This window comes from Heteronotia binoei, chromosome 8, assembly GCF_032191835.1.
Source record: "Heteronotia binoei isolate CCM8104 ecotype False Entrance Well chromosome 8, APGP_CSIRO_Hbin_v1, whole genome shotgun sequence".
NCBI classification, from domain to species: Eukaryota; Metazoa; Chordata; class Lepidosauria; order Squamata; family Gekkonidae; genus Heteronotia; species Heteronotia binoei.
The window spans coordinates 54,825,409-54,838,553 of record NC_083230.1 but is presented as its reverse complement, the minus strand read 5'-3'; the positions used below and the strand labels follow the sequence as shown (position 1 = coordinate 54,838,553).

The 13,145-nt window shown below is 40.3% G+C and overlaps 1 protein-coding gene across 12 annotated transcripts in view; it reads left to right on the top strand.

Moving 5' to 3' along the window:
* KCNC2 (potassium voltage-gated channel subfamily C member 2) overlaps positions 1 to 4,503 on the top strand; it is a 121,163-nt gene extending 116,660 nt beyond the window's left edge. For 5 of the 12 annotated variants that reach the window (XM_060245095.1, XM_060245088.1, XM_060245091.1 and 2 more), the window contains one exon: positions 1,247 to 2,342. In XM_060245095.1, coding sequence (XP_060101078.1) covers positions 1,247 to 1,383 — 137 coding nt within the window. In that variant the 3' untranslated portion in view covers positions 1,384 to 2,342. Of the gene's footprint in view, positions 1 to 1,246; positions 2,343 to 3,361 lie in introns of those variants that run through there. The other 7 variants (XM_060245098.1, XM_060245094.1, XM_060245097.1 and 4 more) reach the window with 5 other exon arrangements.
* The last annotated feature ends 8,642 nt before the right edge of the window (positions 4,504 to 13,145 follow it).

Sequence of the window (13,145 nt, the reverse complement as noted above, 5' to 3'; positions counted from 1 at the left end):
ATAGATCAACAAGAATCTCTATTAGGGACCATTTAACTTATCCATGTCTTGGCTACTTGTGGGCAGAAGGGACCATTTATCTCACATTCCTCTATCTTCCTGGAATGTCAAACTTCCCCTCCTGGTGTTGTGCAGCTCAAAGGGGCTGGCCTCACAGTTTTAGAATCACTGGCTGATTTCTGCCTCATTCTCTTACCATTGTATAGTGCTTCTGTTAAGCACAGCTTTTGTGTGTAAACCTCATGAAAATCAATGATTGCTCCCCAGAAGACTTGCTTACAATGGGGCCAATGGGATTATCATACAGTCCTCCAGTTATATAGTGTGTTATTAGAACTGTAGCCTTCAAGTAAGTATGTAACACAGATTGACGTTAAATAAGAATATATCTGTTGCTTAAGTACAGCATCCACTGATCACTTGAAATAGTTCTGTCTTTCTTGAAAAAGTGGCTAGACTGAAATGTTGTTTCACAGTATCTGTGAGAATTAACTTCTGCAGGTACATGATTTGATGCTAGTGGCTAGTAATATTGTTTAACATGAAAATATGTAAATTCCAGCTACTTTGGGATTACAAATAGTCATGCTGTGTCTTTCATTAGTAATAATGAATACGTATTGCAAATCATACTTACTGTAGAACATTAAAAAGCTGTAAAATAATTTGCACATTTTAATGAATTGTAAATCCTGAACTGTAAATTGTAAAAAATAATATTGCAAATATACTTTGAATAGTATGAAATACAGTCTCAGCTATTTAATTCTAAGATGGAGATTTTAAACAATACAAAATATTCTACCTTTATTATAACAAAACAGGTTTGTACGATTAGCTAGGAAATATTCTATAATTTGAAGGAATATTAGGAATTGGTTCCAACTCCAAATATGTCTTTCAGACATCTTTTCCATCTATCTAAGCTATAACGCTTAAATGCACTACAGAAGGTCTTATAAGTTCTCTGTGTGCATTTTCTGGAACTCTACTCAAGCCACTTGACATTTATTTATTTGATTTTATTTATGCCCCTTCCTCCCCGCCAAAGCATGAAAGAAAATGAAGTGTTGAAGAAATCTGCATTTAGTGTCAGTAATAAAGATGGCACTATTTTACTTTTCCCCACCTATTATATACATTCTTGTTCTCTTAGAAATTAAGAAGCATGTTTGATTACATTGCATTGTATTATTTGTCTATTACCTGGCTGAATTCAACTGATGTATGCATTTTCTCATAAAAGGATATGAAAAGTCTCGAAGTTTAAACAACATAGCTGGCATGGCAGGCAATGCTCTGAGACTGTCTCCAGTAACATCACCATACAACTCACCTTGTCCTCTAAGACGCTCTCGATCTCCCATCCCATCTCTCTTGTAAACCAGACGGCATCAGTCGGCTACATAATGTTAACTGAAGCATTGTTTATCACCTTATGGAAATAAGTATAGATTTAACTGTAGTTTCCACTAATATTAGTATAAATCTTGCATGCAATAATTTGCCAGTAACAAGCAATGCCACTGGGATAGCTGAAGATCCTTATTTGGTTTTAAAATATTCTCTAAAGTAGTGCTGTTTCCTCTCATCTGTTTTTAATCTACTTTACGATGGCAATAAAAGGATAACTAATGAACTTCACTGGCCAGTATAAATAATCACACACACATTTTCAGGGAGAGATAATTAAACCAACGTGCTTCCAACTGATAACCACTCCATTGAATCTTCATTTTTTGTGATTCTAACCCATTCTGAAGATGTCTAGAATCTCATCTTGATTGCATATAGTGTGACTTCATTTTGATCATTTGCATGGGCCATATTATCTCCATCCTCTGAAATATGTCTTGCAGATTACCAGGACCACAAATGGTTCTGGGTTGTAAGGGTTTGGAGTTTTGGGGGTTTTGTGTGTGTGTGTGTGTGTTTGTTTGTTTGCATTGTACCATTCTGGTGAAATGAAAGCTATGATCAATGGGTCTGCATGTGGGATTGGGTTGTTTCTTGTGGATCTTTTTGATGGTTGTAATTTTTATTTATTTTCACTTTCAATAATGTTATTTCTTGATTTGTTAACTTTGGTTCTAGAGGGATGTATCAGAGTTCTGAATGTTTTCGGTTGTTTACACACAGATAACTGCAAAGAGGTTGTCATTACTGGTTACACGCAAGCAGAGGCCAGATCTCATTCATAATGGCTTGGGAAGGCACAAAACATGAAAGAAAGGTAAACAACATCCAGGCTTGCAATTTTAAGCTAGCAAGTGCTGCTTGGTCCTATAGACATTTCTCTTCCCAGGGTTCTTCAACATTTTCAGAGGCAATATGTTAAGAAAGTTTACTGGAGTTTTATTTTTTCTTATAGCTATAAGGAGGCAGTAGATTTCAAAAGGGGTTTTTAACCAGCCTTAAACCTCTAACACTCAAGCTTTCATATTTTTGTAGTCAGTGTTTTATTTTTCAGTGCTTTGTCCTATATGTTGTTTCTGTCTGTCCAGCTACCTGTCTGTATTTTCCATCTGTGTCCACAATGCACTGTTGCCTTCTTCAAAAATGTTCCTTTCATATACAACAAGCTGCTGAACACATTTCCTTTCTCCTCTACTTTTTTATATATGTATCTATGCATATCTCAAGTATAAGCAGATATTCTTTAGTGCAGGGGTGGCCAACGGTAGCTCTCCAGATGTTTTTGCCTACAACTCCCATCAGCCGCAGCCAGCATGGCCAGTGGCTGGGGCTGATGGGAGTTATAGGCAAAAAACATCTGGAGAGCTACCGTTGGCCACCCCTGCTTTAGTGGGCACATTGACATTTTTCCAGATGTGGGATATAGCAATGATTTTGCCATTTCAGTGGGATTACTTGTTTCAGTCCCACTCCTTAGCAATCTGCATTCATTCTTATGTCTTTATTCTTCACACTGGCTTTTTCTTTATAATAGGAAAAAAGCCTTATTTAAGCATTGTCACAAATGCAGTCACAAATATGATGTTTTGGGCTGGTGAAGAAAAACACCCAACAATATAGAACCTTAGAAATATAAGTGGAAGAAAATCAATGCCATAAGAGATCCTTGAGATTGTTGAAAAATCCCTAATTGTCATATGTTTATTTTTGTAAGGAACCATGTAAAATGTTCTGTATATAGTTTAGCCTTCCAGCATGAGCCGCATGTTAAAATTTCTTGTACAAAAATGTATTTATCAGAGTTTACATTTCTGATATTTAGAGATGTACATTGCTTTAGTTTTGGTCAAGAACTTTGGTAGATTTAGATTAATATATTGTATATAATATGCAAACAGCTTTTAGCAAAGGAATTAATATCTGGTGCTGCTGTTATTGGCTACAGTGCTATACAGAATTTATCATGGATTTTTGACTGCTGAAAAAGGGACAATGGAATTTAGCCATACCAAGGACTGTACTGGAAAGAGACTGCTCCTCCTGAATGGGCCCTGATAAACATCTTCCACCTTGAAGAGATCCTTCCAATTTCCATGGAAGTGGAGCTTGTTATGAGGATTATGGATGAATTCCAAATGCTGCTGCCAGCAGACGCAACTATTAGTCACTATTGATGAGTCAGCTGTAAATAAGATGTGTGTGCATGGAATATCAGCTTTAGTCATCTATGCCAAGGGATGCCGAATTCAAAGACATCATCTCTGAGACTTTGTTTAAAAAGGCCGAGACACCTCTTTATGTATTCTTCCTGGTCTCTACAGTAGATCATGCTGTGGATCATGCAAAGGCACACATGTTTTAACAATAGTGATGTAAATGCTGTCTGTCATAAGTTTCCTCATAACAACTGTATTTTTGCAAAGTTTGTAATTCATGAACATTGATGGCTTAGAATTTTGCTACAAGTCTTTGCCCTCTCAGTTTGCCATATCTATATTTTTATGAATACATGCCAACATTTTTGTTAGTTTTGACTTGGATAAGAGATTTGTGACTGCAGAAAAACGTTTTTTAAAAAATACAGTCTTTGTCCACAGTTCTATAGGAGCTTTTTAGTTTGTTTACTTCATTATTACCTCAGACTTTAAGTATTGAGAGAAATAAAATACAACAGTAAAATATTATAGTTTTTTTACTGAAACTATCAGAGAAACAACATCAATAAATATAAAATAGGAATTCAAATATATCCTAAAAATGTATATTTTGCGTAAGAGAGATATTCTTTACCTTTTTGTGACTTTTGTGGTAAATTGTTCTAGTCTATTCTACGTCTATGACGCTTTGTAGCTGGGTACTGTGTGATAACTTACGTTCTCTCCATCCTGTTCAATGAGACCTTTTCCAAAAACTGTTTGTCACCATGATATTTCAAATGTAGGGATCTTTCCCACATATGAAACTCTGTATTTGTAGATCTTTTTGTGAACAATATCAAGGTGCATGCACAAGCCTGGTGGAAACCAATGGCCATGTAACTAACAGAAATGGAGAATAAAATGCAAAGATCTGGGGAGGAAATTGGAACATATCTTACAATATGGTGTTCAGTGTTTCTTGAGCATATTTTCCCCTCTTTTATTTCCTGTCATCTAGTTTAAGGTGGGAATGGCCATTATAATTTTACTAGCATCTTTCATGGAAATATTTCAGCTCTAAATAGATGTCCCAAAGTAGTACTGAGAACCAAGGTGTAATGAAAAGATTCAGACACGTAAGAGAGGTATGGAAAAAATAATGTATCATGTTTTCTACTATTGATATATATTCCCATGCAAAGGGCTTTTTTGTAGAAATAGCCTAGCAGGAACTCATTTGTGTATTAGGCCACAGCCCCTCATGCCCAGTCAACCGGAACTGCGTTCCTGCACAAAATAAAGCCCTGCCCATGCATAATGAAACATGCAGTCAAGTTCTATGCTGACATTCTGTGTGTGCATAGATGTATTTATGATGACAGGGCTCAAGGTTGTGCCTGTTGGTTCCAGTACCCAGTAGTCCTTGTTGTTAGTTTGGGTGGAAGGCATTAGTGATTATACTCATAGGCAATATCTGGCACCTGGGCCATATCCGGCACCTGGAGGGCTCCTAACAGATCCACCAGCAACTCACTGTCTCTACTTCCTTTCCCCACTCTTTTGCTTTCTTCTGTGTTACAGTTTGCTTTGCCAGACTTGCTCAATCGGTCAGAAGCTACTGAGCAATGTCTCTATTTTCTGCATTGGCTGAGGGAGGAAGGGGGGGAGAGAGCTTGCTTTGCTCTCTCAATCATACAGCAGAGCTACTGATCCATGCCTGTCTTTCTTCTATTGGCTGAGGCTCCTCCCCCTCCCCGTCTCCTGGGGAAGGAGGAAAAGAGCCAGTTCCCTCGATCTCATGGGAGAGATACAAAGAAAACTCCTTTAAGACCAACCACGTTTTATTCCAGGTATCAGTGGGGGGTTAGAGGGAGGGTGGGGGAGAGAGACTGTGTGTCTTTGTGTGTCTGGACCAAGTTCACCCAACACATTTCCTTTGCACATGGGGGAATTTGAACTTACACTTTCCAGACTGTAGGCTGCTACTGACCACTATACATTGCTGTCTCTTTATTCTTGTACTGCCTCATAGAAGTTGTTGTTATTTCTCTGGGGAAGACTATAGTTTTGTAGACAAACACGTACCCTCACTCTGTGTCATGGTGCCTTCACATCTTCTTGACCACCACATGAAGCAACTTATGTACAAAAGCTCACAATGCTCAGCCATTTCATGTTTTCTTCTGGGTCTTAGGCTCAAAGCATTGACCATGAAATTTCTGTAATGAATTTCAATAAATCAAAAGTAGGTTTGCAACTTACAGATACACACCTGAACAACACCTTAACATCATAATCAAGATTTCTACAGCACAGACATTGTCTCCAGATTTTGAAGCAATAATTCAGAGCAAGAGGTGTCAGTTATCACAGACTGTTAAATAAACAAAATATCACAAGAGTGCTAATATTTTAAGCTTTTTAAGTCTTTTAAGCTTAAAAGCTTTCATTGTGTTTGCTTGTGTCCTTTATAGAAAGTTTTTCTCTCTGCTATCTATCATTACATTTTATGACACAGATAGCCTGACCCAACAGTGTCTCATTTATGTCAGTTCTGACCCTCATAACAAATGAGTTCAACACTTCTGCCCTAGAGCTTATTATGTAGTGGTACCTGGGTTTGGCTATAAATTGTTGAAAATTTACTGAAAAGGCTGTGCAGAGGAGCTCTCCAAAGAATAGCTAAGACTAGGTGAACCATCAACAGGACTAGTGATGGCAGAAGGGACATTATTAATCTTCATACTCCCTTAGAGCCCACCCTTGCACTATGTAGAGGTGAAGGGCTCATTTGTTCAATACATGTAATAGGTTGGAACTGGCAATCAGTGGAGAGGGCTGATAGTCAAAAATCTTCCCTACATTCCTGGCCCCACAGAGGGCCCTAGCTCTATAAAAACTGATTTGTAGAGTTCTGAAGCCTATGTAGAGAAATAGTCAAGTAGGTGGGTGGGCTGCAGTGAGGGAAGGAAAGGGAGTAAAATTGTCCTTCCTGCTTCTGTCAGAGCAGCTGAGGGAAAGGGCTGGGGGCAGCAATTTATCTTCCTTTCCTCTCCTTACTGCAGCCAGGCATCCTGGTGTTATTCCACACTGGTCTTGTGACCCTGGAAATCAGCCTTCCCTGGATCAGAAAGGACTGCTGCAGGGAGAGGAAAGCAGAGAAGAGTCAGGATCCTTGCACAATTGGATTGCTGGATCTAACCCGATGATTTTTTTGTAATTGATCTGTTAGATGACCTACATGTTTTCATTGATGGCAGTTGGGGTGGGGGGCTCTGAGTTTATGCAGAATTAATGTATTTTATGTGCTCAAACCTAATTCAAGTGATAAACAGTCTGATGTATCTGTGGATTGGGAGAGATGATCAAACAAAATACTGTGAATTTGACCAGTCCAAATGCCTGGGGAGAGAACCCTCTCAGTGTGGATCATCATCATCTGAACCTGCGTGGTGAATGGTGCTGGGTAGTGATGTTGATGAACAGCACCTCTTGATGTTCAGGCAAGGAGAAGTGAGGTACAGTTATGTTCATACTCCAAGCTTTGTAGCAGATGGCTTTGTTAAACAAAGCAAAGTACATAGGTGCTGGATGCTGGAACAATAATAGCAAGTACATTGTGGAGACTACACAGTTGCAATGCACCTTATCCCATACAGAAATAATCATTCAACACATTATAGGTGATAGTATAGTTACAAAAATGTGCATTAGAAAGACAGTATGAAATTGTATATTAACTCTGGCAACAATCATTCATGATACTATCACTGATGGTTACAGTATATATTGAAGCATATGGTCATATACAGTACACGGTAGCAAGTCTGTGAAAAAATTCTTTCTCAGAAAACAGATTATAGAAGTCTATGTTCAAGTTTCAAGTTATGTTAAATTCATATAATGCTCTGTTTCAAATGAAGACAGGATAACTTCCTATTGTATAGTATTCTAACCCATATTGAAAAATCTGTGAAAATATGCATTTGCAATCTTCTAAAAGGGAGAAGACACATTGACTTCTGGTTCCTATAAAGTACAGCTAGCATTCTGTATATGATTCAATATATAGTGACTGGTGCTAGTGTCATGATTTATTGTTGTCAGTGTTACTTATGAGGATACACTTCTATATTGGATTTACATTGCATGTTTTTGTAATTGTGTTGCTTGTATTATATGCTCTGTGATCACTTCTTTATGGGCTGTTACATTATATCTGTACAATCTCCACAATACATATTTTTATAGTTACAACCTCTACTGCTTACATATTTTTGTTTGTTTTCACAGAGGCCTCTATCCCTTTCTTTTAGGCAGGATGATTTGCCCAAATGCTGGCAAAGCCAATTGAGAAGACTCTTAGGGAACCTGTGCTAATAAAAGTTTTTTATAAATTACATTTGAGCCATCAAAACAAAATAAACCCTAACATAACCCATTTTCTGACTTTGCTACTTCATTTGACAGTGTATGCGAAAAATGGCAGGTGCCTTTTTATATGTGAAAGTGGTTGCTGCAATTATTAAAATTATATGTATTTATACCGTTGGAGCTGTAGAGAGCTACAATTATTAAAATACATATTTTAAAGTTTCTTCTTATGTACTGGGATTGTTTAAGAGAAAGCTGGGTAAAGCAGTTGGATATGAAAATAATAGCCATTGTATATAATAAGAAGATACTTAAATTCAAACACTGGAGCTGTGAACAGACTAGACAAATCTTTCTACAAACCTGAAAAAAAGCCTCAAGTTAAAAAAAAATTAGTATAGGCAAATATGTAAATCAGATAAAAAGTGGGTGGGCGGTATGGAGAGAAGGAAACAAAAAAAAAAGCTAAAGATATGGAAGCTGCCAGAGGGAGAGAAATAGTGTGGGGAGGGGCATAGGGGGAGGGAGATAGAAGGGGGGAGAGGAAAGTAGGGTGCTCCCTGCAAGTCCTCTTGTGTTCCCTCCCTACCATGCAAGTCTGCCCCCCATGCAAGTGGCTAGACTTTTTTTTACTTCAGACTTTAAGAATTGAGAGAAACAAATTACAGCAGTAAAATATTAGGGTTTTTTTACTGAAACTATCAGAGAAGCAAGATCAATAAATATAGAATAGGAATTCAAATATATCCTAAAATGTATATTTTGCATAAGAGAGATATTCTTTACTTTTTTGTGACTTTTGTGGTAAATTGTTCTAGTCTGTTCTACGTCTATGACACTTTGTAGCTTTTTTGTGGGGGGGGGGATGCTGCCAGGAAGGAGGAGGGAAAAGAAAATGGAAAGTAGAAAACAGAAATGGTTTGTTTAGATGCCTGATTATTAAGCAGTGATACAAATGATTCCATTAATGAACATAACCACAAGGAAAGGTGTCATGACCCAGATGGGGGTGCCACCTGACGCTGCCACCACTCTGGAATTAGGGTCCCTTGGGAAGGCCCAAGCCCTTCCAATCCCTTGCTTTGGCCTAGAACACAGGCGTGTAGACCAGGCAGAGTAACAAAGAACAAAATGTTTATTTTTAAACAGGAAAATCAATAGAGGGGAAGTGAAAGATAAAGTGCTTCAAAACTATAGTAATGTGAGAAAAGGAAAATAAACATAAAGTCCCTAACGTGACTGAAGTTAACTGTCCCTTGTCTGTTATGCCCAGGCCTCGGCCTGCTCACTCTCTAGGGTTGCCAAGTCCAACTCAGCAAATATCTGGGGACTTTGGGGGTGGAGCCAGGAGACTTTGGGGGTGGAGCAGGATATGACATCACCTTTGTGATTTCATATCCTGTGATGTCACTTCCAGGTCAAAGATCAAGTGATGTCACTTCCACGGTCCACTTCTTTCGATGGTGTCATTTTCAGCACACTGCACCCAAACGCCTTCCTTTCCTGTGATGTCACTTCCTCCTTCCAAATTTAAATTTATCTCTTTACATTGCTTTCTGCTACTTAAACATTTGTTGAGTAGCAGATCTCCAGCCACCACCTGGAGGTTGGCAATCTTAATTTATATCCTACCTTCCATGGGAACCCAAAGCTGCTTCCATCAGAGGTTGAGAGTATTCCAACGTTACCCAGCAAGTTTCCTTGGCAGAGTAGGGATTCAAATCCAGGTCTCCCAGACTCTAGTCTAGCACTCTAGGTTAGACTTTACCCTTTTATGCTTAGGATCCCCAGGTAGTTCCCTTCTTTGGTTTCCAAATAGTTAGCAAAACTGATTTACTGTGTCTCTCCCCACTTACCCCTCTCCAAATGCAATGCTGAGGAGGACAGACCCAGCCTCCCTTCCCTACCTGCAACAAACTCTCAGTCTCTTTCTCTCTCACAAACACGCACACACACACACACAGGAACGGGGGGGGGGGACGTTTGTTGATGGTAAAGTGCTGCTGGGTCAAACATGATACTGAGGAAAGGGGGTGGGGAAGCAGGCACAGTCTTCACCCCCAACACACAGAAAAACTCAAGGCTGTCTCTTTCTACTGAGACAAAAGCCTCAGAGGCTCCCTAAGCCCACTAGATCATGACAGATCATGACAAAAGGGAAGGTAATTCCTGTTCAAAACAGTAAAGATTATTGATGAGAATTATCAAAATATTAGGAGCACACGGCTTCACGGGTGGCAAGTGGGGTTGGAAGTTGTGGTTCACCACAGTAAAACAAAGCTTATATATTGCTGTAGATTTTCCAAAGGATCATCTTTTCTTTTGTAACTTGAATTTAATGCAAAAGCATAAAATTCTCATTTCAACTAGCTTCATGCTGGGAAACTTGTTTTGAAAAGTAACTGTGAATTTAATAGCAATAAGTTTGTTCCAGAGACCCACTGGTTCTCTCTTTCAGACTCCTTGTCCTGCATCCTACAGGAAAAAAAGAATACACAGCAGTAGAACTGTGAGTCCAAGTGACATGACCATGAACTATGCTTTTTTTGTTCATCGTTGTCATACTTCCTCCATGAAATTATTGTAGCGTGTTAATTATTAGTTACCTGGAGTTTAGGTATCCAGGTCTCAAAAAGTAAAAGATGGAAAGAAACTGACACAGAAAGAACTGATGCTTGCAAATCTGTTGCAGCGGAGATTCAGCTCTGAAAGGAACAGGTTTACAAATTTTGAGGTGGCATTGTCAGTATTTCCCAGTTAGTTAGAATTGCCCTAAAGCAGGGACGGCATTTCATCAGTTTCTCTGATCATGCAAAAATTCTTGCAACTACTGAGGATAAAAACCATTACAGCATTATGTTTATGCTTGATGAGGTCTTGTTTCTTACATAATTACTGCTTTTTGCACACATTTGAAAGAATGGAATGGATTGGCTGGAAAATGAAATGGGAATGCAGAACATCAACAACAGAAAAGTAAGTGTGATTTTTGAAATGCAGCATCCCACCAGTGGAAAGTTTCTTTGACTCATCATCTCTTAGGCACATTCAGTGGCTGTTTTTCACATAGGATATAATTTTAAACATCTTATGACTTGTAGAATTGGATTAAAAAAAAACTCTTACTGGTTTGCACGATTTAATAACAATGCTATAAATTATTTGAAGAACAGCATTAATTTTAGAATGTATACCTTGACATGTATCTCCAAAAAGTCCTTTGGGCAGTTTATATTCCCAAATGATAAATTTATTTGCTCGAAAACATATATCTTAGAACAACAAAACAGCATTTAAACCCAGAAAAATAGAAACTCAGCTAGACTTTAAATTGCCGATGTAAGAAATTTTAATGTTTCTTATCAGCCCACATGAATTTGCCATAAATCTTTTTACATCATCCTTAATAATAAAACCATAGTGGTACTGTCAAAATAGAGTTCTCCCATTGGTTGAAACCTTAGCACTTACAACCATTGACCTATCATCCATCACTGCACCTCTGCACACCTATTGGCTCACTCCCCTGTCCCCCACTCACAGCAGTCCCGGAATGTTGGAAACAACTGCCAAAACCCTCACATACACTCTTGCCTCTGACAGGCACACATCTCAGACACTTCAGTGGCTACTCTCCCTCAGAAGCCCTCACAAATGGCTCCTGCTTTCCTGTGCTCTCCTGAACTGCCTCCAGGATGCCAATATCTACATGGATCTGCCGGCCAACAATGTGTGCCCCCTCCCCCAACAGCTTTAAACCCTCAGAGTGGCTACTGCTGTCCTGCACCCTCACAAACATGAGTACCTCGGCTGGCTCCTAAACAGCCCACACAGATAACCAACAACAGTGCCCAGCCCCCACCCCTCACAAACACCCTTAGCAGACTTCTCACAGGGCCCTGCTGCTCTGCTGCACACTCCACAACATCATTGGGGCCCCTGCTGCCAACACCACTCTGACTTCCCCTGCAAGGCCCACAAAGCAGCCTTCCAGGCTGCCACTCACTCTGGACTGCCTCCCAAGTTCAGGCAGCACTAGTCACCCTCCTCTGCTCTTCCAAAGCTGTGCTCACAGCCCAGCTCCTGTGCATCCACCTCCAACATGGCCTCAGAGCTGCAGCCGCAAAAGCTCTCTCCTGACCCCTTGACAGCATACAACACCTCCAAAGGGGCTCTCCTGATGCATCCCGACAACTCCTCACTGGCCCAACCTCTACCAAGGTACACAGCAGCTGCTGTAACCACTAATGCCTGTATCAGCCAGACTGAGAGGTGGGGTTTCACTACAGTGCAGGATTGCCCAGCAAGGATTTTGTGCTTAGGAGGGAGAGAGTTGGCCTCTGTTGAGAAATGCTTTACCTTGCACAACACAAACGGGGGCTATGCTTCAGGGATGGAGCCAGGCCATGGTGGGGAGGTTGCTTTCGACAATGCATTACACAGCTAGGATACTGTGCAGGCAGGGGGAAACACACAGCATCACCAGCCTCTGCACAAAATCCCATTAATACCTCAAATAACCTTCGTCCTGTACAATTCCTGTCTTGCTATATAGAGAAAAATATCTTCAGGTTCTCTGCAGTTGACACTGGCAAGCTGTCCAGAAGGATGACAACAGCAGAGACTGTGGCTCAGTGATACAGCATCTGCTTACCATGCAGAAGCTTGCAAGATCAATCCCTGCCATGTCCTTAAAGAACTCTGCATGAGACACTGAGAGTCTGCTGCCGCTCTGAGTGCACAAAACTTACCTTGTAGGACCAGGGGTCTGATCCTGACAAGCCAGGGGGGAGGAGGCCTTTTCCAGTTCTGTTTTGCCCTTTGAGGCAGAACTCATTGGGCCCACTCCTGACTACAGCTGCCAGCTCCAGGTTGGTGAGAAATTCCTGGAGATTTTGTTGTGGAGTCTAAGGAAGCCAGAGTATGGGGAGAGGAGAGGCCTTGACTGACTATAATGCCATTGAATCCACCCTCCAAAGCAGTTCTTTTCTCCAGGATGGGGACAGAGATCTGTTGTTTGGAGTTTGGTTGTGATCTCAGGAGATCTTCAGCCTCCACCTGGAGGTTGGCTACCTTAGGCCTGGCAGCACCCTCTGGGTGAAGATGCCAGCTGACTGGCATGACTTAACTAGACCTGGCTGCTTGCTCCTGTTCAGCAGCTGCCTCCCCCCCCCCATGATAGCCATTGTGACTTTGCAGTTGCCAACTCCAGACTGG